Here is a 23,311-nt window from a genome sequence, read left to right on the forward strand (position 1 = left end):
TCAAAAGGAGCTTGCCTGAATGACCCTCAATTTCCTAAACCTGTAAGGTTTCTCTGTCCTGTTGGGGTGATACTGCTATTCATGTGTGTGTGTGTGCATGCATGTGTGCACACATACACAAAAGTATATTGGACAGGCCCTTCCATTGTGATTTGATTCCTTCCCTCATGATACTGTGTATCAGTTAGCAGGTGATAAGGACACTAGTCTCATTATTACTGAGACACAGCTGCTTACTGTGAATGTTCCTGTTTTAAGTATTTCCTGGCCCAGCACAGCCACAAACTGTGACTCGCTACAAGGATGGGGCCTGTCTCTGACTTCCTGTTACTCTGCAGACAGAGGTAAGAGAACTAAAATGTCAGCCTCAGGATCCTAACCACCCCAGAGGATAACTACAGAGAAACGCTTCACATCTGACATCATTGGAGCCCAGTCTGGATCGCTTTTACACGTCATCAAATTCATTTTCCACTCCTAGGTTTAGGGGTGTGAGATTTAAAAGACTATATGCTATCCAACCACAAAGTGTTCATGGGAAAGGTGGAAATTCATTTGGCAGGGATGTCCTCTCCATTCCTGCAGCAAGCATTTATTGCCAAATTCACTCTGTGCCCCAAGCATCTGTTATTTGAAGATGAATAGGACTGGTCTTTGCCTCCAAGGAGCTGAGAGTCTAGTAGAACACTTTAGGACAGCCACCAAGAGAAACCTATGTAGGTTATTAAAAGGCTTAATGGCAGTTAGCCAGGGAAGGTGGATGGAGTGTGGCATTCCAGACAGAGGGAACAGCAAGGACAGAGGCCAAGAAGCAAGACAGTCCGGTGTCATGTGCAGCGTGTTCCTGTAGTATCAGAAAGGGAGAGCATTGTGTAGGTAACCTGGTAGCCACCCTTCAATCCAGACCTCCTGTGATTCTCTGCCTGCTTCCACAGTGGTCATCTAATCCTGTAGGCTTACCTTGGACCGGTCCTTTTCTTCTGGTGAGTGTTTTCTTTCATAGGCTCCAGGATGAATACTAAGTACTCATTGCTTCCTGGGCTTCCTCTAGCCCACTGTAACCAAGGGAGGTTTTCACCACTATCCCTTAAAAGCTGGCTGGACACATGTTACCACTTCAAGTTATTAAGGATGGTTTTTAGGTGCCCAGATTATCAAAATACATGAACAGTAAAGATTGCTTCCTGGGTTCTGTTGCTCTATTAAGAGCTCAGAAATGTCATCTGGTCTAAAAACCTCCATTCTCTGGGAACATTCTTCCCATTCACGACTGTGAATGCTGATCTCTACTGCAGATTTCAGCTCCAAGAGAACCTTCCCAAAATGTGTTCCCTTAATGTCTCTTCCTATTTATTTATTTTTAAAGCTTTACTTATTTAAGTGATCTCTATACTCCATATGATGCTCAAACACACAACCCCAAGATCAAGAGTCGGATGCTCTTCTGACTGAGCCAGGCAGGAGCCCCTATCTCTTCCTATTTAGAAGTGTACAGAAGGCTTCCTATTTAGGACCTGTGTCTGTCTAATACTTCCACCTATGTTTAAAGTGGTCAAGTGTTTGAGCTGCTGTCAGACTTCCCAAGTTCAAATGCCAGCTCTTCCACTTGCTGGTTGTGTGACCTTGGGCAAATTTAGTCAACCCCTCTATTTCAGTTTCCTCATTTGCAAAATGATAATACCAACTTAATTCAGTGCTTGTGAGAATGAGGTGGAATAAGTAGAATACTTGAGCTCTGTGCCTGGCATAACACTTGAACACTCAGTATTTGCTCCTGTATGAACTAGCTACAATTAACTGGTGATTGTAATAGCATTGTTTTCCTGTTTCTCAGCTTCATTGTTCTATTTCATTTGAAACTGAAGGATGAAAGATAAATGCTTGCCATCCCCTAGAATTGGATTTTGGCCTTCGAGGGAACCTGAGGCTTAGCTAGGTTATTAGCTTTGGAGGCTGGCCTGTAAATTACCGTTCTAATTTATATTTTTCATTAAAAGCTCAGCTTGCCTCTTCTTCTATAGCAGTCTTCCCTGGCCCTGAAACCCTAGTGTTTAGCCATAAAACAAGGTTTTAAAATTAAGAGGCCATAATTCTCTCAACTCCCCACAATGTGTGGATTAATGGAATTAATGATAAGGTGCACAGAATATTATTTTTATTTTTAACAAAAGCAAAGACCTGCCCCTATTTCTTACGTTTGAAACACAAATCAGGGAGCTACTGTGATCAAGGGTAGTGTATTTATGTGTAGAACTTGACAAAAAAAATTGGGTATTAGGAAATCTGGGTCCTAGGCTCCCCACCGCCAGGAAGTTGCTGAGACCTCTAACCCTCTTCACGCTGGCTTTGTGTTTTGCAGGCTTGAACATTAGGTAAATAATGCCTAATATTCTGCCCGGCACCCAGAACCGCCTCCCAAATGATAGGTGTTATATGGTAGCTCACTTAATACGTATCCCATTAGGGTAATACAAATGGATACGTTCGGCCAAAAAAGGCAACCACACCTCCGCCCCCTCAATGGAAAGAAGGGCGTGGAAACAGAGTTGCGTGCAGCTGAGACTACATCTCCCACTGCCCTTTGCGGTGATCCTCGTTCGCTTTACCCAGAATCGCTCCCACTGCAACCTTGCGTCTTTCCGTGGGGCCCCGGATGTAGACTCCCTCTTACTCGGTGGGCGTGGTTTCACAAGGGCTCGGAGACCTGGGGCTCTCTTATTGGTTGTGGTCCTTCCGACTGGATTGGACGCGAAGGAGGGGGCGGTGGCCAAGGCGCGCAGTGCTGTAGCGACAGCCAATCAGAAGCCTGGTCGGCCTTTGGCGGGAGGTAGTAAAGCTGAGGCTTTGCAGATTTGGCGCGAGCGCGGTTTGGCTTTACTGCTGCTGGTGTGTAGTTTTTTCGGGAGCTTGACTGAAGAATCCCTGAAGCCCTGTGCGAGAGACGTGAGGAAGAGCAGGCACTGAGGTGACTCTGCCTTGTGGGGTGGAAAGCAGATGATTGCTTAGGGAGGCTTAGGGTCTGGAAGGCAGCGGAGTTGGGAGAGGGGCGATGGCTAGGGCCGCAGCCTCCCTTGAGGTTCGAGGTGAAGTGAGGGAAGAGCTCAGATCGCGGGAGGTCTGAGGTCGGGGTAAGGGAAAGGAATAGGCTGGCAGTCGTGCGTGGAATAAAGGGGCTGAATGTTGTAGGAGGGAGATGTTCCTGGGTGGGGTTGAGAGGGTGTGGGGTGGGGACCGAGTGCCAGGCGGAGGGAAGACTGTAAATGTGGCCGGGTGCTGGGCTAAGCTGGTGATAAAGACACACCCCGTGCCTGGAGTGAGGGAATTAGAAGTACTGTAGAAATCTGTTAAGATAAACTTATTAGGGGCGCCTGGATGGCTCAGTGGGTTAAAGCTTCTGCCTTCAGCTCAGGTCATGATCCCAGGGTCCTGGGATCAGCCCCACATCGGGCTTTCCGCTCAGCGGGGAGCCTGCTTCCTCCTCTCTCTCTCTGCCTACTTGTGATCTCTCTGTCAAATAAATAAATAAAATATTTTTAAAAAATATTTTAAAACTTTTATTAAACTTACTGCATTTAAAAAGATTTTTAAACTTTTATTAAACTTTTATTAAACTTATTGCATCACTCAAGTGGTTAAGAACTTGAGCTCTGGAGCCAGAAAACCTGGTTTGCTATGACTTTGGGTCTCTGTGCCTCTTGAGTTTTCTCATCAGTAAAGTAAGGATAGTAAGAGTGCCAACTTCCAGGGTTGTCTTAAAACTTAAATGATTCAGTGCCTAAGGGGCGCGGGCCTGAATCATTTGGTAGAGTGTGCCACTCATGATCTTGGGGTCGTGAGTTCGAGCCCCACGTTCAGTGCAGAGACTCCTTAAAAAAAAAAAAAAAGAATAAAAGAAAATGCTTATAACAACAGTCATCCACATAGTAGGTAGACAAGTGTTTGTTATTATTGCTCAGATTTGGCTGTGAAGCAGAACTGAATGCTAAAATATGTTTATAATTTATTTATGAAATGTTGATCATTGGTATAAATTCCTTGTTCGCTATTTTTCTGTCCTCTTAGATATTGACTGGCTGTCCTGTTCTCTCTTTTGTACCCAGCCGTGTTGCCATCATGCCTCAAACCCGATCCCAGTCACAGGCTACAATCAGTTTTCCAAAAAAGAAGGTGTCTCGGACATTGGACAAAGCTAAAATCTCTGGAGACACTAAACTAGAACTGACCAGTCTCCAGGCCACACGCCATTCTGTAAAAATTCTGCCTCTAAGCCCCAGAAAACGTCTCGGTAAGATATCCATTGTATATATGAACAACTTTTTGACTTGTAGATATTGACCTCTCTTTCCTCAAAAATAAGATGCCTCGTCCTTTGAAGCAGCTTCCTAAGTTCATTTAAGACCACTTTGTTCACCTTGGTTATTTTCAGAATGATTGCTGTGTTCATTTACTGAACTTCAGAGTTAAGCGACTTGTTGAGATTACCTTCTGAATTGCTTTACAGTTCTGGTGTTCAGTTCCTTAATTTTGAACTTAGTTGTCAGTATTGTGACTTTGCAGTTAGCTATCTAGTATTTTGAAGCTTTCACCTCGTTAGTGGTGAAATTAAGAGAAGCAGGTGATATTCTTGTTTTAGAACACTGGTTGGTAGGGGCGCCTGGGTGGCTCAGTGGGTTAAGCCTCTGCCTTCAGCTCAGGTCATGATCTCGGGGTCCTGGGATTGAGCCCCGCATTGGGCTCTCTGCTCAGCAGGGAGCCTGCTTCACCCTCTCTTGAGGCCTGCCTCTCTGCCTACTTATGATCTTTCTGTCTGTCAAGTAAATAAATAAAATCCTTAAAAAAAAAAAATCACTGGTTGGTAATCCTTTTTTGCTTTAGATCATTTGTTTTTGTTTTTAAAGATTTTATTTATTTTTACGAGAGAGAGAAAGAATAATAATAAGCAGGGGTGAGGGACAGAGGGAGAAGCAGACTGTCCCCTGAGCAGGGAGCTCAGTGGGGACTCAATCCTAGGACCTGGGATCATGACCTGAGCTAAAGGCAGATGCTTAACCAGCTGAGCCACCCAGGTGCCCAGATCATTCGTTTTTAATGAAGGGTGATGTGGCAGTACCAGAGACATTTTTGGTTGTCACAACTGAGGGAGTGCTACTGGCATAATGGATAAAGGCCAGGTGTCCTGCCAAACATTTTACAATGGACAGGACAGCCTCCAATAAGAATTATTTGGTCCAAGATTGAGAAAAACACTCTTAGAACAATCTTAGAATTTTTATCCCACTAAAAACCCCTTTGCTGGGGCGCCTGGGTGGCTCAGTGGGTTAAAGCCTCTGCCTTCAGCTCAGGTCATGATCTCAGGGTCCTGGGATCCAGCCCCGCATCAGGCTCTCTGCTCAGTGGGGAACCTGCTTCCTCCTCTCTCTCTGCCTGCCTCTCTGCCTACTTGTGATCTCTGTCTGTCAAATAAATAAATAAAATCTTTTAAAAAATAAAAAAAAATTTTTAAAATTAAAAAAAAAAAAACCTTTGCTTTCTCCCAAATAGTTGTAAGATTCAGTGGTGCCATCTGGTGGCCAATGTTTGCTTCTTGAGGAGAGGCCTTCTGTTTTGGTGGTTTTAACTATAGAAATTTGCCTCTTGAGGGACCTGGGTGCCTCAGTCAGTTAAAAGTCTGCCCTCTGCTCAGGTCATGATCCCAGGCTCCTAGTATTGAGCCCCACATGGCTGCTTCTCCCTCTCCTTCTCCCCTCTGTGTTCTTTCTTTCAAATAAATAAAAGAAGGAAGAGACGAAGAAACTTGCTTCTTTCTGGGAAAAGCAGAGATCTTTGCAAGTCCTTTTACTGTCCTCTACTCTGAATTACCATGTTTTGATTTTAATGTATTTCAGGTGATGACAATCTGTGCAACACTCCCCATTTACCACCCTGTTCTCCACCAAAGCAAGGCAAGAAAGAGAATGGCCCCCCTTGCTCCCGTTCACCTAAGGGGCGCAGATTGGTATTTGACAATCAGCTGACAATGAAGTCTCCTAGCAAAAAGGAACAAACCAGAGCTCACCAAAACAAAATCCGTTCGTCAGGCAGAAAAGATCAAGAGATCACAACAAATTCTGAGCAGAGATGTCCACTGGAGAAAGAATCTGCATGTGTGAGACTGTTCAAGCAAGAAGGTTCGTTCTTATATGGCAACCATTAATGCAGCCTTGAAAACAAGGCTGGTGACTCCAGATGAAACCCAGTGGATCTTCTCGGTCACCTCTGTTGTATCTAATTGTCCTTTCACATCTGATACAGGCACTTGCTACCAGCAAGCAAAGCTGGTCCTGAATACAGCTGTCCCGGATCGGCTGCCTTCCAGGGAAAAGGAGATGAATGTCATCAGGAATTTCCTGAGGGAGCACATCTGTGGGAAAAAAGCTGGAAGTCTTTATCTTTCTGGTGCTCCTGGAACTGGAAAAACTGCCTGCTTAAGCCGAATTCTGCAAGACCTTAAGGTACACTGAGAGTCTGAAATATGCTGCTCTTGCTAAAATGACACTTGGTTATGAAGGGTTAAGAAAGGTGGATGTGCTTAGGGGATTGAAGTCTCCCCTCAAATAAGATGTTTTTAGTTTCTTTGTCCAAATCTTTCTAAATGAAAATAGAGCTTATTCTCTTATATGCTGTTAACTCCTCAAAGACACTTCAGGTTCCATCAAACCTTTATCTGGGGGCACCTGGGTGGCTCAGTGGGTTAAAGCCTCTGCCTTCAGCGCAGGTCATGACCCCAGGGTCCTGGGATCGAGCCCCACATTGGGCTCTCTGCTCGACGAGGAGCCTGCTTCCTCCTCTCTGCCTGCCTCTGCCTACTTGTGATCTCTCTCTGTCAAATAAATAAATAAAATCTTAAAAAAAAAACCCCAAAAAACAAAACCTTTATTTGAAGGCAAAATATCTCTCATGTTTGCATTTTTCTAGAAGGAACTGAAAGGCTTTAAAACTATCATGCTGAATTGCATGTCCTTGAGGAGTGCCCAGGCTGTATTCCCAGCTATTGCTCAGGAGATATGTCAGGAAGAAGTATCCAGGCCAGCTGGGAAGGACATGATGAAGAAACTAGAATACCATATGACTGCAGAGAAGGCCCCCATGATGTAAGTAGTGCTTCGCTGCATGTTATTCTGTGAAAATCTGCAAGGTCTGCTGCCCACAAACTCACATTCTAGTCTCTTGAATGTATCCGTTTGTATGAGAAAAGAACATTTCCTGTGTTGACTGTACAGATAGTTTCATATGCTTAAAGGGAAAGAAGAGAGGAAAAATACACATTCTGATTTTAAGTTGGAAAAAGTGTTCTTAGGCTAATTGCTTGAAAAACCTGTATATTACTTCTGTGTCATGGTGGGGGTATCATTGTAACAGTGACTGCAGAGAGGACAGATGATGACCTTCAAACTGGTGTCAGCTGTAGGAATGTGACCTGGAGTCGGCCCAGATCTAACAGATGCGAGAGTTAAGGAGGTCAACGTAGATACTAATTGTTTCTCTTTATATTTAGTGTGTTGGTGCTGGACGAGGTGGATCAGCTAGACAGCAAAGGGCAGGATGTATTGTACACACTCTTCGAATGGCCATGGCTAAGCAACTCTCGATTGGTGCTGATTGGTTAGTGCTCCATTGCTAATGTCGATGGGTCTAAAGAATTCTTTTTTTAATCGCTTCATCTTACTTATCACCTATTTTATCTTAAGCCAACTTTCTGCTTTCTTATCAAAATGAAAAAAGTTATTATAAAATAACAGTAGTTTTCAACTAAAATCAACTTTGTTAAGTCTGAATGGAATTGAGATAATACTTCATTTCAGAGACAGTTGATTTTTGGAGTGTCTGGTCCTGCTTATCAGTGAACAATTCTAAACCTAACTTGGAAAGAGCATTCTCGAATGACTACGTACATCTTACCTAATAAGTGTGGGGGTGGGGTGGTGAGTGGGAAGCACAGTTGGAATGCGGGATTATAACTGGAAATTGTATTTAGCTTTCAAAGCGTTTAATTTTCCTTTGAGATGATTTGACCATGATGGTTGATAGTATTTACCTTCTCCTCAGGTATCGCTAACACCCTGGATCTCACGGACAGAATTCTGCCGAGGCTTCAAGCCAGAGAAAAATGTAAACCTCGGCTGTTGAACTTCCCACCTTATACCAAAAACCAGATAGCCACTATCTTGCAGGATCGGCTTGATCTGGTAAGTGCCACCCATTGTACCACATTATGTGTCCCTTGGATCACCTCTGGTGGGGAAACCTAACAGTTCATGCTCCACGTTGGGCTCCACACTGGACATAGAGCCTACTAAAAAAAAAAATTTTTTTTTTCTTTGCTTTGATTGCTTCCCTCAGCAGGGAGATCCTGTGGGCCAACATGAGAACATTTTTATATGAATTTCCATCCAAGGCTCCATTTATTGGATGCCTCAGGGTTGGAGTAAAAATAAGAGAAGAGGGGCACCTGGGTGGGTCAGTCACTGACCCACTTGAAATTGAAATTGAGTACGCCACTCAATTTCAGCTCGGCTGTTGATCTCAAGAGTTGTGAGTTCAAGCCCCACGGTGGGTTCCACAATGAACAGGGAGCCTCCTTTTAAAAGGGGAAGGGTGGCACCTGGGTGACTCAATCGTTTAAGCCTCTGACTCTTGATTTCAGCTCAGGTCACCATCTTCGGTCCTTGAGATCCAGCCCCCTACAGAGCTCCGTGTCAGGCTCCGCACTCAGCGAGGAGTCGGCTTGTCCCTCTCCCTCTGCTCCTCTCTGCCCACCTCCTTTGACACCTAGGTGCTCTCAAATAAATAAATAAATCTTTTTTTGTTTGTTTGTTTTTTCCTTTTTTTAAAGAGAGGAATCACTCAATTTTTTTCTTTTTTTTTTTTAATTTAAGTTTATTTTTAGTAATCTCAAACCCAATGTGGGGTGCAAACTCACAACTGCAAGATCAAGAGTCGCAGGGTCGGAGTGCCTGGGTGGCTTAGTGGGTTAAAACGTCTGCCTTCGGCTCAGGTCATGTTTCCAGGGTGTTGGGATCAAGCCCCGATCAGGCTCTCTCTGCTCAGCAGGGAGCCTGCTTCCCTTCCTCTCTCTCTGCCTGCCTCTCTGCCTACTTGTGATCTCTGTCTGTCAAATAAATAAATAAATCTCTAAAAAGAAAAAAAAAATCTTCTTACTGCACCAGCCAGGTGCCCCTCAATACTTTTATAATGGCCTGTAACAATAGGCCCCGTGAAAAAGCTTTCTTTTGAAAATGACCAAATAGGGTTGCCTGGGTGGCTCAGTGGTTTTAAGCCGCTGCCTTCAGCTCGGGTCATGATCCCAGGGTCCTGGGCTCAAGCCCCTCATCGGGCTCTCTGCTTAGCAGGGAGCCTGCTTCCTCCTCTCTCTCTCTGCCTACTTGTGACCTACCAAATAAATAAATAAAATCTTTTTTAAAAAAAGGAAAATGACCAAATAGATTTTAGTTTAGTTTTGCTAATATCTGGTTGCTTTTTTTCCCCATTCATGAGCCTCTACCACATGCCTACAAAATGTTTAAATGTGTGAAATTTCCATTTATTTATGAGCAGAAAAGTCATCTCTTAGACCCTAAAGAGTGGCCAGTCGAGTTTAGACTTAATGTGAAAATATTTATGTCTGGGACCTGAATTACAGTAAAGGGGGAATCTTATAGTTCATGCTGTCATCTCCTATGTCTTGTCCAAAGGTGTCTGGAGTTCAGGTTCTGGACAATGCTGCAATTCAGTTCTGTGCCCGAAAAGTCTCTGCTCTTTCAGGAGATGTTCGAAAGGCGCTAGATGTTTGCAGGTGAGTTATGGCACTGTTGGCTGCTTTTATTAAAAAAAGAAATGCTGTTAATTGTCTCATGTAACTCAAGTGAATGTGGCTTAAGAGGCTGCATTCTGCCACTTTTTACACTCAGAAAGGAGGACTTGTTTCTCAGTGGGGAGCTCTGCATTTCCACCGTGTTAATGTCTGAAACATTATCAGTCCATTACCTACAGAGGGAGAAACAAATGAGATGTTGCTGGCACTCCCTGTGGTGATTATAGATTGGTTAATTACATTTGTATTAAAAAAGACTCCAGTTTACTTTTCCATTAGCTGATCTCAAGCAGGTTTATTTATGGACCTGAACCATCTTTGCCTTTAGACTTTTTTTCCTTCCTTTGCTTTTGTGAGCACCCCTTCCTCCGGTTGGTGGTCCCCCACACTTGTACTCCAGCCCTCTCTCTCCCCCTTCCCATCCTCTGCCCCTCCTGCTGGGGAAAGCCTCTGTGCTGACTGATGAAATCTCTTCCTTCCCAGTAGGGACACTGGGTCCATTAAAATGATACTTGCTGTGCTGGCCCGCTGGTCCAACCTCCCCCTACTGCCATGCAAAAGATCCAGGTCTGGCTTATGGCTTCCTGTGGGCAAAGTGCTTTGGAGACAGCAGTGGGAGAGGAAGCTCTTCCTATTGCTAGACGGCATGATCCTGGGTTTGAAAGTTTCTCCTAGTCAGCAAACTACTTGAGTAAAGACTGTAGCTATGAGCAATGGTCATGTAGGCTGGTGTGGTTTAGCCTACACATATCATATGTATATAGAACTGAGGACTCCCCTTTTAGGTCCAGTGTGTATGGGTGGTACTGGCTCTCTCTGTAGGCAGTCACCCACCCACATAGCCTCTCTGCTGTCCATGACATTTTTTTCCTCCTTCAAAATGTTATTATTGGCTTAATGTATGATGACCTACTTGGCATCTATAAGAGGAAACCATATAGTACTGAAAGTTTCTCAGATTCCCAGGTCTGTGAATTGTTTCAAGGCAACCAAGTCCCCTTTAGCTGAGACATAACCTAGTTTTGTTTGGGGGCTTTAAAATTATAAAACGTGTCTTTTTTCAGCTTGGTGGTTTGGTGTGGTGTTTGGTTTGGCCCAGCATAAATTAATTTTAGAAATACTTTTTTTATAGGAGAGCTATTGAAATTGTAGAGTCGGATGTCAAAAGCCAGACTGTCCTCAAACCGCTGTCTGAATGTAAGTAGTTTATCACTTTCCCGTCTTCCTTTATAATTGGAAGCTTAACTTTTCTGAGAAAAGAGGTAGAAAGACGAAATGAATGTAGTTAAATCCATACTTACCCTTTTTCTGTATGTCTGTGTTTTTTGTCATTTTCATCTACTTTATTTCGGTCTGGCCTCTCTGTCCTATAGTCCATGCAGGCTGGAAACAAGTTCCCCAGGGTGTTACATAAAAGGCTGGATCATAGTAAGTTTTCTTTCTAAGCTCTCAAAATGAAAATTGTGGACAGTAAGGCTTGATCAGCTTCTCTCTGGGTTCTTCCGCTGAGTTCACTTTAGGTCTTGAAATAGGTGAGAGGAAAGTAAATAAGAGTCAGACAGTGAAAGAATCCGGTTCAACTTGGGATATCTCAAGCCTTTAGCCAAGTCCAGGAGGGTGGAGGTATGAAGATGATGTTGCTATAGTAAGCTGTTAAAAAATGACAAAATGGGGACTCCTGGGTGGCTCAGTTGGTTAAGCAGCTGCCTTCGGCTCAGGTCATGATCCCGGCGTCCTGGGATCGAGTCCCACATCGGGCTCCTTGCTCAGTGGGGAATCTGCTTCTCCCTCTGACTCTGCCTTCCACTCTGTCTGCCTGTGCTCGCTCTCGCTCTCTCTCTCTGATAAATAAATAAAATCTTAAAAAAAAAAAAGACAAAATGATTTTCCTTTCTGTTAGCCTTGTTCTCTTAGTCATGGCAGATGTAAAATGGCCATGAACTACATATCTTTTCAGTATTTAATATCCAGTGTTAATCTTTAGAAACAGGACAGTCTGATTTGATTGTTTCTTTCCTCTTTCACTCCTGCACTGGTTCAGAGTTATCAAAATTGTTTCTAGGACTACAGTTCCACAGAAAACATTTTCTCTCTTCTTTTCTTTCTACCTTCCTTTCTTTTCTTTCTTATCAATTTGTTGAAAGAAAATTAATAAAAATATTTCAGAAGCAGCCAAACTGACTGCTTAGGCTGATGGTAGGTAATATATACCAGTGTAAAGATGAGATACTCGTTTCTCTTTAACTTTTCAGATTATTCCCGTTTCTCCTACCAGTGACATTTAGGGTTGTCAGTGTTCCTGTGAGCGCAGCTGGCACACACGTAGCTAAAGGAAGTTGTAAGTTTCTGGCATAAATTATTAGACTAACTTAATTCCTATCTTTTGACCTCTGGTATGTGTTATTAGATTTGGATGGTTCTAGAAAGCTATACGGAGTCTGACTTCAATTAAATACAAGAAGACACTTTTTTTTTTTTTTTAAGAGAAGGGGAGAGAGGGAGTCCACCAGTGGGGGGAAGCAGAGGAAGAGAGAGAGAATCTTAGGCAGGCTCCACACTTCAGGGCTTGATCTCACAACCCTGAGCCCAAATGAAGAGTAGACCCTTAACTGACCGAGCCACCCAGGCACCCCAGGATGGCACTTTCTAATACATAGCACTAACTGGGCTTCCTTGACACATAGGCAGGTTCCCTAGCTTTGAAGATATTCAAACAAAAGCTGAATAGATGATTACTAGTTGGGATTGTTTTGGGTAGGGAGCAAGAAGGAAATTCCTTTCAGCTTTAAGATTGGTGGTCAGTGGTCTCTAGTTTTCCCACTCCCATTAGTTCTTTGCAGCATCCTGGTTATGGTAATGAAATAGAAGCAGATTGCTTTGGGGCAACTGCTCAAGGTCTGAGGAAGTAATTGAGGCAAAAGTTGTTACAGAGCAAATCCCTCCTCTGTCTTGCAATTCCTGCATCTCCAAACAATGAGGCCATAGTCCTAGGCATCTTAGCTGGCAGTTCCCCAGCCTCTGGCCTCTGAGATGGTGCTATCTGCTAAGATATCCAGTGACATTTTCTCAAGTGTTGCTCTGTTGTGGATGTCTTAGGCAAGTGAACCGAACCTCAAAGGTCATTTGGAGAAGCTATCTAGAGGACTTATGTAGGATTCACTTTTCTGTCCACGCTTAGTCACTCATTTCACTTTTTTTCCTTTCTTGATGACCAGGAACACTCCTCTTTGCTTCAAGGTTCTGTACTTTTCGTCTTCAAGATACTGAGAATTTCCAAGGCAGAATACAGTCGTCCTCTGTCTAGTCCTCCTTCTTTCATGAGGTGGATTTTGTCTCTCTGACATTAAATTGCATTCTACAGGACAAAATAGCCTACCATTCTGCCCAGAAAAAGGATAGCCCTATTTTCCAAGTCATCATCTTTCTGAAGATAGATAGCACTGTCTCCCATCCTTTGGTTTCTAGTTATAGAGGTGGAACCTCTGCTTTGGCACCACACGACCGTGCTTGAATCGCCTTCCACTAAGACTTAGCATCATCTGTCTTGATGTACACAATACTTAAAAAAATCTAATGAAGCCTGATTTATTTACTTTTTAGGCAAATCACCCTCTGAGTCACTGGTTCCCAAGCAGGTTGGTCTTATTCACATATCCCAAGTCATCTCAGAAGTTGATGGTAACAGAATGAGTTTGAGCAAAGAAGGAACACAAGATTCCTTCCCTCTTCAGCAGAAGATCTTGGTCTGCTCTTTGCTGCTCTTGACCCGGCAGCTGAAAATCAAAGAGGTCACTCTGGGGAAGGTGAGTTGAGAATCCCAGCAGATGGAGCTGGGGTGGAGACAAGAATGCTTGGTGGAGCAGATATTGTCCAAAGGGCCTATTATTATGCTCCAGCTGATAGGAATTAAAAGTGTTTTTTTTTTTTTAGTTTTTTTTTTTTTTTTTTTTTTTTTGACAAAGAGAAATCACAAGTAGACGGAGAGGCAGGCAGAGAGAGAGAGGGAAGCAGGCTCCCTGCTGAGCAGAGAGCCCGATGCAGGACTCAATCCCAGGACCCTGAGATCATGACCCGAGCCGAAGGCAGCGGCTCAACCCACTGAGCCACCCAGGCGCCCCTAAAAGTGGTTTTTAACAGTAAGAATAAATGCCAGTCCCATATAAAAGGCAACTGATTTTATTTCCCTTGGGTTGTGGTTGAGAATTTTCTATTCATCTCCTCCCCTTCATTTCTACCTCTCCCTGTGAAATACATAAAGCTCCTCTCCTGCCTTAGGTTTTGGCAATATCTACAGAATCCTTCAATGGTTTTATTGAGAAGAGGGGAAATTGTTGTATTCAGATAACTTTTACAAATGCAAATTCACATTTTTAAGAGTCTACAAGGTTGGGGCATGTGGGTAGCTCGGTGGGTTAAAGCCTCGGCCTTTGGCTCAGGTCATGACCCCAGGGTCCCAAGATCGAGCCCCCACATTGGGCTGTCTGCTCAGCGGGGAGCCTGCTCTCCCCGCCCCCCCGGCCAACCTGCCTCTCTGCCTACTTGTAATCTCTGTCAAATAAATAAATAAAATCTTAAAAAAAAAAAAAAAGAGAGAGAGTCTACAAGGTTACAAGAGATAGAAGTTTTAAACAACTTTTGTATTCTCCCTTGTTTCTCCCAGTTATATGAAGCCTATAGTAACGTCTGTCGTAAACAGCAGGTGGCAGCTGTGGACCAGTCAGAGTGTTTGTCACTTTCAGGGCTCTTGGAAGCCAGGGGCATTTTAGGATTAAAGAAGAACAAGGAAACCCGCTTCACAAAGGTACAACTAACTGCCTCTTTGATAATGCTTTTTTAATTGTCCTGTTTTGGAGAGCTTATCTGTTTTTGTTAAAGATTTAAGCATGACCACAGTTAGGTCAACAATTTGTTTTTTGTTAGATAGAGTTCAAGATCTGTTGAGGATGGGGCTGGAATGAAGGAGGTCTTTTCTGCAGGCCATTGAAAAAGCAGTATTTAACTTGCTTGCCTCTTGGGACGAAAGTTCAACATGATAGAAGTTTACATAATACAAACTTGGCTTTTGTGAGTTCTCCACGTGAAAAGTCTTTTTCTCTTCTTTCCAGGTGTCTTTGAAGATTGAGGAGCAGGAAGTAGAGCATGCTCTAAAAGACAAAGCTTTAATTGGAAATATCTTAGCTACTGGATTGCCTTAAATTCTTTTCTTTTCTACTAATATGCTACCCAGAAGTATCCCACTGGCATTTAGAGAGCTCTGGAATCTTCATTTTAGTACTTTATCCATTCAGGCCTGAAAACTAATATGACCTTTTTTTTTTAATTTTTATTTTTTTCATTTTATTTTCTCTTAAATAATCTCTACACCCAGCATGGGGCTCAAACAAAAGTTGCATGCTCTTCTGACTGAGCTATCTAGGTGCCCCGAAATACGACCTTTTTTAATGGGAAACTGATAAATTTTAATCTGTATGTTGATGAATATTATTAACACAGAGTAATAATTTTTGGTCTTATTTTTATGCATTAAAAATCCACCAAGTAGACTCTTTTTAATTATATTCACTACATCCACATCTTGTGTGTCTCTAACCAGTATGCTTGTATTACAGCATATAGGATTTATATGGTGGACTATGCCTCTTATATGGAGGACCATTTACCTCTTAGTTTCTTCAGACATTGGTGTGTTTTATAGAACTTTGGGGCTAGAGTAAGAAGAATGAAAAAGGACGTTCCAGGGAAATAAGCAAGTCTACATGGAGATCTGGAGGACACTTTGATCAAAGAATTTCTTTTTTTTTGGAGTATACTGTGTTCATGTTGCACATACTTCCACATTGCGACATTTTAAAGACTCACTGAGTTTCTTGGGCACTCCCAAAGGTTGTGGGGATGGTAAAGGGAATGTAACTGTACGGTCTGTGAATATATTTATTTCCAAGTTGCATTCTTTGTCTTTATAAGCATGCACATTTCAAGAGAGCTCAAACTTTCAGCAAACAATGTGAAAATTTCCCCCAGACTGTCCCACAGTCTTAGCTGCCCTCAGATGAAGCCACTTGTTTCCAGATGCCTTCATTTGGGTTTGGATTTTTCATCTAAACCTCAGATTTTTCCAGTCTTAATAGATAAATTAATCCATATGGCTACTCAAGTCTCCCCTTTTCTGGGTTTGGTTTCCAGTGGCATTCAATGGTAATTTGTGGCGGGGACACCAGAGGGCACCATTATAACACTAACAGCCTTGAATGTGCAGGCAGTGGGGTTGGGGTAGTTTTGAGGGAAGTGGAAGAAAACTTAAGTCTGATCCTTTGGGGAGATAGCTATACTTTTAGGACTCAAGCAGATGCTTGGAGTGCAAACCATGTGTGATAGGAAATGTCCGAGAGCCAGTGGCCAAGTCTGTGCCGCTCCCTGAGCTCTGGCCTCTCTGATGTGTCTTGAGTTTAGGAACTTGATATTGTACAAATGATCTGTTGGCCACTGTTTCATTCATGCTGCCCACTGTATGCTTGCAATGTGATCTGGACCGCAGCAGATGGTATGGGATAGAAGGACACACAGAGAGAGCCCTCTGAAATGGACACCACCCTCCAGTGGGTGTGGCAGAGCAGAGTCTGCAGCCTAGTCCAAGGTCTGAGTCTGAATGTTCTCACCCTGTCACCTTGACTAAGAGCACTCACTCCCCCTGAGGGTCACTTTTGAGTGGAAAACAGTCCATACCTAGAAGCCCAAGAGTGTCTGGGGCTACAAGGGTTAACAAGCATAATTGCAAAGATTGTCCGAAGGCTGATGGAAAGCAGAGACTGAATGGGATTGAGAACAGATGCGGGGCTTGATTTAAATTACATTTTATTGGATGCTGCAGCCTTAAGAGACGTGACTGCTTTACAGTTTGTTTCCACACTGTGGGCAGCTGCTGTCTGTTCTGTGTCCACAGTAGGATCCTGCCCAGAAAGGAGCGGCCTCCCCACCTCGTTGTGTTTGAGGCTTGGCGCCTTCCTCTTAACTGTAGGGCTTGAGTCAGGAACATGGCTTGACTCGCAGTGGGGCTGCTATGTGTATCCTCCATGGCTCAGAGCCAAGATCGCATTTACAGATTCGAAAGGGCCAAATTTCTTTCCCCTCTACCTCTTTTCTCTCCCTTTCCCCTGGTATTTGGAAATAGGGTTTTCTCTCTACTGGGTTGTTGGTTTCCTTTCCTTCAGTTCTCCCCCCACTGTCAATTTCTAGGTCATTGCTGCTCTTAAGACTTCAGCAATTGGAACAGGGTTGGTTCTGTCAATGATGCGTGAAGCCGACTTAGAGTCCCTGCTTGGCTTCCGCTGCCCTTGTGGGAGCAAAAGCTGATGTATGTTTGTCAGTGAAGTCTTAAGTGTAATTCAGACAGCCGGGGAGCAGACAGAAGAGGAAGAAAAGTCCTTTTCTTGCTGGCTTTTCTCACTGAAGCTGAGAGCTATGGGAAGGTAGTGGGATTTTTAGAGGGATGGGCTGGGCTTGTGGTTACTAGTTTCTGCCAGGATTGTAGCCGGTTTTCACACAGAGTAGAGGCAAAGATGCTGACCCACTTTCTTCCTCTTGAAGGTGGTGGGATATATGTCTATATCTTGATTTATTTTTCTTGAAAGAAGCAGATGAAACTTCCATAGAGTTTTAGCCGGTATTGCCATGGAAAGAACATAGACACAGTAAAATTTTGGTGTGAGTTTCAACCCCAGAGCTGCTACTGACATTTCTGGCTCAGTGAAGACTTGCCTGTGGCTAGTTAACTAACTGGCAAGAGTGTGTGAGGTCCAGGCTTCCCAGAGATCAAAAATGTTGGCAGAGTTCTATTTGCTACCCGCCCCCCCAATCCATTGCTCCCTGCCTTTATTAAGTGCCCTTTTAAGATCTACCAATGAGACCTGGAAGGGAAGATGGAGCTACATCTTGGGGATTTTCAAAAATATCTATTGAGAGGTGTTGCCTTGACTACCGACGGAGACCAAAAGAAAGAGCCAAGTTTGAGATGTTACTTACATTTGTGTCTGTCCCCAGCACTTAGGACAGTGTCCGGGACCTGGGAGGTATTCAGTAAACAATGTTGAATGAACGGACAAATGAACCGAGGAAGGCAGTCCCTTTCCCTCCATCTCCAGGTCGGTTTTATTCCGGAGGCACACATTGCTGGTGTCTCTGCACGGAGGTGGAGCGGGGCGCCTGTAAAGGAAGGACGCTGCATCCTACAAGATGTGTCTTGACACATTGCAGAGCGTTTATTGGCCTCACAGATGCGTACCCATGGTACCCATCGTTCCTTCTGATGTCTTGGCATTTTGCTTGAGGCAACTTCCATGTTGCTTCCAGGAAGCCTTGGGTTTGGGGAGAGAGTCCTAGTCCTACCTACGGGCTCAGAAGATGGGGGCCTGTCTGGAGGTTCCTAGTGTTCCTGGGGATGGGCCAGAAGCTGTGTCTCTACTTGGCAAGGGATTGGAGAGGAATACGCCTTTGGTGTCCCACCTTTCAACTCTGGAGGAAAGTTGTGATCTCGGGTTCCTCCTGAAAGTGCAAAGTGCCCTCTGATAACATTCTCTTGGAAAGCTGCAAACAGTGCAGGTCTCCCTCTACTCAGAAGTGCGATCTGTAGGGGGAGAAGGTGTGCCCTCTGGCCTCCCTTGATTTTCAACCCCAGCCCCAAGGCACTGGCAGTAGAAGCTAATTGGGTGCAAGAGGCCTGGGTAGAGGCTGTCTGAAGACTGGCTAAAGGAGAGAGCCAGCTCCTTTTTTAAAAAGCTCTAATTGAGTTCTGAATCAGCCTCCCTCTCTTTGATCCCTCCTCTGTTTCCCACACTGCCTGAAAGAGCCAGATCAGCACTTTATAACAAGGGTGCGCCTGCTCCCCACACAGCCCCCCTCTCCCGACGCTCTCCGCTGCCGCCATCCACTGCTTGTCTCCTTCAGTTAAGATAATGAAGATGCTGAGAGATAAAATGTGTATTTAATAAGGGTGGGGGTAGGGAGGCGGAAAGGGGCAGCCAGGGCCTTCCCTAGTTTGGGGCCTAGCCAAGACTCAAGCTGAAAGCAAAGCTGGAGTAAGACTTGGCCCCAGGGTGTGGGGGTTTCTGGGCCTCAATCCAGCTGACTTCACTGCCTGCTGTTTGCCCTAAATTCCCCCACCTCCACCCTCTCACCCCCACACTCCTTTCTTTCCTCTCTCCTTGCTCCCAATGGGGAAAGGGAATCTTGCTTCTACTTTATTTTCAGCTGGTAACTTGGCCTTTGGTTGGTGCCCCCCACCCCCCCCACCCCCGAGTCAGCTGCAAGGTCGGGCTAGGGCAGCCCCCTCTAGCCTAGGCCTGTAGAAGCCATGGGTTCGTCGTGGGGGGTGAAAAAAAGCCAGAATTAATGAAGACCAGCTGCTAGTCTGGGTTCTGCCTGCAGTTAGCTGGAGGCTGGCCCTTGGTGGTGGTTGGAGGTACTGGGGTGCGTGACCTCCATCCCTGGGCACCAGGATATCCTGTGGCAGCTGAAGCTTGTGCTACTCTGTGAGCTCGGTTTTATCCTCAGTTTGAAGAGAGTAGTCTGTTTCCCTGTTGCCTACTCCTCCCCTCTCCAAATAACACTGGGCCCTTATTGGGCTTTACAACTGTAGTGGCGGCCCAGCTGAGATCTGAGGATCTCCAAGTTCTTTTGTAAACACTCATTAACTGCCTGGGAAGAACCAAGAGCCCTGGTTAACAGCTGGGAGGGAACTGAGGCACGTTAGGGAGAAAGGCTTGACCTGAGCTCACCCCATGGACTCCACCCTGGGGCCTCCATCCTTCCTGTCTAGCTCCTTTCCTCAGTTCTCCCTGAAAGATGGAGAAAGAGGTAGATGCGACGCAGCTGCCCTCTCCCCTTCTAGGAAGAGGCCATGCTTTCGCCCTGGCCTCGGGAATCAGTCCCTGATTTCCCCTGGCCCTTCACCCCAAGACACTTGCCCTGCTCTGCTGCTGCTGGAGATCTGTGCAACTCTCCTTGCAAAATCTCACTCCAGCCCTCTGCAGACCTCCCATCACCTCCCACCCACCTTTCTCTGGCCCACCAGACCCAAACCCCTGTACCTCCTTTGGAGCCGCTGAGAAGCTCACCTATCCTAAACTGGGTCTGTAGCCTTGAAGTTGATCTAATTGTGCTAAGAGGCCCCTCTGCCCCCTAACCCCCTAGATTTACCCCCAAATGGTACCTGGGAAAATATTCTCTTTCTTTACCGTATTCACTCTGGTAAAGTTTCAGGATCCTATTCACGGCTGGGTAGCGGCACTAGGGCCCTAGCTGATCCCTAGGTTCTGAATTTTTCTTCCACTGACAATTGCTCTTTCTAGTGATGGGTGTAACTCAAGGTCCCCCAGCTCTACCTGTTCACACTCTCACCTGTATGTGCATGTCTGCCCACCTCGGCACACTCCCAGGTCCACACACACCCCTGCCAGGGTATGAAACTCGACCGGTCTCAACTGCTATCCATGTTTTGCCGCCCTGTTATTTGCTGGGGGGTGGGGGGAATCCCCCTCCTCCTCCTCCTCCCCTGGGTGGCCTCCTAGGTATTTAGGAATAGTGGGAGGGAGATCCAGAGACCAGGCTATGTCTATGAGGGGGCGGACAGGAGCGAGCACCTGTCCAAAATGAATGCCTCTACCCCCAAATTCTCAATGGCTAGGTGGCTTAGCAAGAGTGCTAAGGGAATCTTAACCCCCATCTTCAGCACCAAAGCCCAAATCATCCGCTGGGGATGGGCAGGAAGAAATGCCTTTTTCCTCCTGTCAAATATTATCCTATCCTTGGCTAAAGTCATTCCCCGTGCTGTGTATTTGAGACTGAGGACTGTTCTGGTCCCCAGCCCGTGACTCACACCGCCGGCTTTCTCCCAGTGAGTTCCTTCTGCCCCATCAGTCAGCTCTGCACCCGCTGACCCAGTCAGGGCTGGTGGAAGAGGGCGGGGAGAGCCTACTGTTTGGTGAGTGGGCTTTAGGACCCAACGGGAACCCGTGCTTCTTGCAGCAGCCTAACCCAGAAGCAGGGGGGAATCCTGAACCGAGCTGAGAGGGCTTCCCCGGTTCTCCTGGGAACCCCATCGCCCCCCTGCCAGCACGCACCTGAGCAGGTAGGACCGCGCACACCCCTTCCCGATTCCCCCTGGGCCGCCTTCCGCCGGGCTTTCCCGCTGCTGATCTGGTCGTTTCCCTCTCGCCAGTTCAGGCTTTCCCCATCCCTCCTCCCCCACTGCTCACTGTGGTCCTGGGAGGTGGGGGCCTGGGAACAGTGGGGTGTCTGAGAGCTCGGAGCCCCCGCGCCCCACAGCGCCGTTCCTGCACTCCCCCCAGGCACTGCCCGATCTGAGGCTAAGAATGGAAAGTCGAGGGAAGGTCTGCCCAGGCCCCACGCCCTTGCACCCTCCTTTGCAGCGTTGCTTAATGCCCCTTCCCCCACCTCACCTCGACGGGAGAACTGGCAGTGTCGGGGCGGTAGCGGAGGGAGCGGGAGAGGGACCTGAGCCTCCCTGGGGGATTTCTCCGGCGCTTCCTCCTGGTCTCCTGTGCCCCAGAGCTCGGGACTTAAGCACCCCCCACATCCCGCCCCTGCCCCCAGATCCGTACTCACCTTGTAGGGGAACGAATGCCCCTTTCCAGGCTCCTCTTACACTTGGGGGGCTAAAGGCTTTGCTGGAGGGTAGTGGAGGTTGTGAGTGGTTTTTGGTGACCTGTTCCTCTAGGGAAAGTTCTTTCAGCTTAGAACCCCATCCCTGCCACGACCTCAGCACCTATTGCAAAGACAAGCCCCTCACCCCAGTGTGTGTGTGTGTGTGTGTTTGTGTGTGTGTTTAGACGATGTGGTTTTAAGATCTATAAGCTTTGCATAAAAGGTGGCTGTATGCACGGAAGGGGAGAAGTCCCAGAGTGTGGCCCAGGCCAGAACAGGCTCAGCCCAGATGGCTGGGGAAGGGGGTGTAGACCAGATCAGGGAGGCCACCCCACCGTGCCAGTTCCCTGGATGCCTTGCCTTCCAGAGTCTCAGGCTCCTGGTGTTACCCCCAAGCTCCTGCGCGCCTGCAGGCTCTCTGGGAAAGGGCTGAATGGCACCCACTGTTTACAGCGGCTGATTTTTCCCTCCAGTCGGGGGCTGACAAAGCCTGCTCTCTGAAGATCTAGGGCATCTCATTCTGGTTTAGTGGGTTTGCAGGAGGGCCGTATGACTTGTCTGAGTAACTGTGTGAATGTGTGTATCGCCTCTGAGCGTAGCTGACTGAGGAAGAGAGTGATAGGAAAGACTGGTCACGCTTTGGGGGAACCCCTCTAGCTCTGTGTCTGGTGGAGTGGGCGGCTTGTCCCCATCTGGTAACTCCGTTGAGGTGTGGGGTGTGCTTTGCTCTTCTCCATGACTTCCCAGGTCCCCTAAGGGTTGGTTTTGGAGGAAAGGGTGGATAAGGGAGTGACTTCAGACTTAATTCTGCTCTTGACCCAGGAAGCAGAGCTTCTGAGTGTGAGCGGGTGTGTGATTTACACTAACGGCTTAGTTTGTTCTTTCTTTCTCTCTTTCATCTTTCCTCCCTTTCTTCCTTCCTTCCTTTCTCTCCCTTTTCTTTTGTTTTCTTGTTTTTGCTGTTTTGGTGAGACAAGAAAAGAATTTATTTCAGTGAGGCCAACACCAGGAAGACAGCAGACTTAGCTTCTTCATTTGTAAACACTTAACACAGCGATCAGTAGCAGGCCCCACTGGCCTGATAGGGACACCTCTCTAAAGACCCCGTAAGACAATGTATCAGACAGCTAGGTGCAAATGGTAGTTATGAGGGGGCAGTGGGGGTTCTAAGACAAGATTCTTTTCCTAAATCTAGGTCAGTCTCCCTGCCTTGGCTTTCCTTCCCCCCATCCTTGCCCATCTGTGGGAAGGCAGAACCAGGCAGGCCGTTGCCCCCAGGGCTGTGGAATTACCCTAATGCAGGGGGTAACTGTCACCAGAGAGCCTGTGGTCAGAGAGGACAGAGCTCTCCACCAGGCTTTTCTTCCTCTGGGGCTCCACACCTCCCCTGAGCCCTGTCTCCACCTTCCTTCTGCCATCCCTGCTCAGCGTCCTTGTCCCTGTCTCTCCCCTGCCCAGTGGCCTCCTTGTCCGGCTCACTGGACAGGGGCCCTAATCGGATTGGACAGCTGAGATCTGTGTGACGGCTGAGAGCAGGCGGGAGGGAAGCCAGTGGGAGGATGGCACAAGGGCTGCCCCTGGCACTGTCCGGGCATCCCAGGCACCACCTTGGGCCCCGTGGACTCCTGGCTTGGCTTGGCCCCGGGGAAAGGGTGCCAGAGGAGGCTAGGAATGAAGAGTAGGGGAAGGGGAAACCCCGGACCTCTTTGATCTTTGGTGGCCCTCATGTCACTATCTCTGACTGTGACCTGGAGGAGAGGACAGCAGGTGAGAGCCAGGCTTGTCCTGCCCCCTCCCCCATCC

The 23,311-nt window shown here is 46.4% G+C and overlaps 2 protein-coding genes across 2 annotated transcripts in view; both read left to right on the forward strand.

Annotated features, from left to right (window-relative positions):
* Nucleotides 1-53: 53 nt before the first annotated feature.
* On the forward strand, nt 54-15,348 carry CDC6 (cell division cycle 6). Its single transcript, XM_032322486.1, has 12 exons — nt 54-2,965; nt 4,101-4,285; nt 5,886-6,167; nt 6,292-6,491; nt 6,955-7,130; nt 7,535-7,641; nt 8,086-8,225; nt 9,732-9,832; nt 10,983-11,047; nt 13,451-13,653; nt 14,511-14,651; nt 14,956-15,348. Exons 2-12 carry the CDS (start codon nt 4,114-4,116, stop codon nt 15,043-15,045), a joined length of 1,677 nt encoding a protein of 558 aa, XP_032178377.1. The 5' UTR covers nt 54-2,965; nt 4,101-4,113; the 3' UTR covers nt 15,046-15,348.
* A 5,514-nt stretch (nt 15,349-20,862) lies between these two features.
* The window catches only part of RARA (retinoic acid receptor alpha), a 44,546-nt gene continuing 42,097 nt past the window's right edge, over nt 20,863-23,311 (forward strand). Inside the window, exon 1 of the mRNA XM_032322489.1 lies at nt 20,863-20,972. The gene's annotated coding sequence lies outside the window, so the exon portion shown is untranslated. The remainder of the gene's footprint in view (nt 20,973-23,311) is intronic.

The sequence above is a fragment of the Mustela erminea genome, chromosome 18 (genome assembly GCF_009829155.1).
Source record: "Mustela erminea isolate mMusErm1 chromosome 18, mMusErm1.Pri, whole genome shotgun sequence".
NCBI classification, from domain to species: Eukaryota; Metazoa; Chordata; class Mammalia; order Carnivora; family Mustelidae; genus Mustela; species Mustela erminea.

Excerpts from the sequence above, each read along its gene's own strand:
- CDC6 (XM_032322486.1), top strand. The coding sequence starts at position 4,114 with ATGCCTCAAACCCGATCCCAGTCACAGGCTACAATCAGTTTTCCAAAA. Across the intron at positions 6,492-6,954 it reads GAATTCTGCAAGACCTTAAG|AAGGAACTGAAAGGCTTTAA; the intron begins GTACACTGAGAG and ends GCATTTTTCTAG. Across the intron at positions 11,048-13,450 it reads CCTCAAACCGCTGTCTGAAT|GCAAATCACCCTCTGAGTCA; the intron begins GTAAGTAGTTTA and ends TTTACTTTTTAG.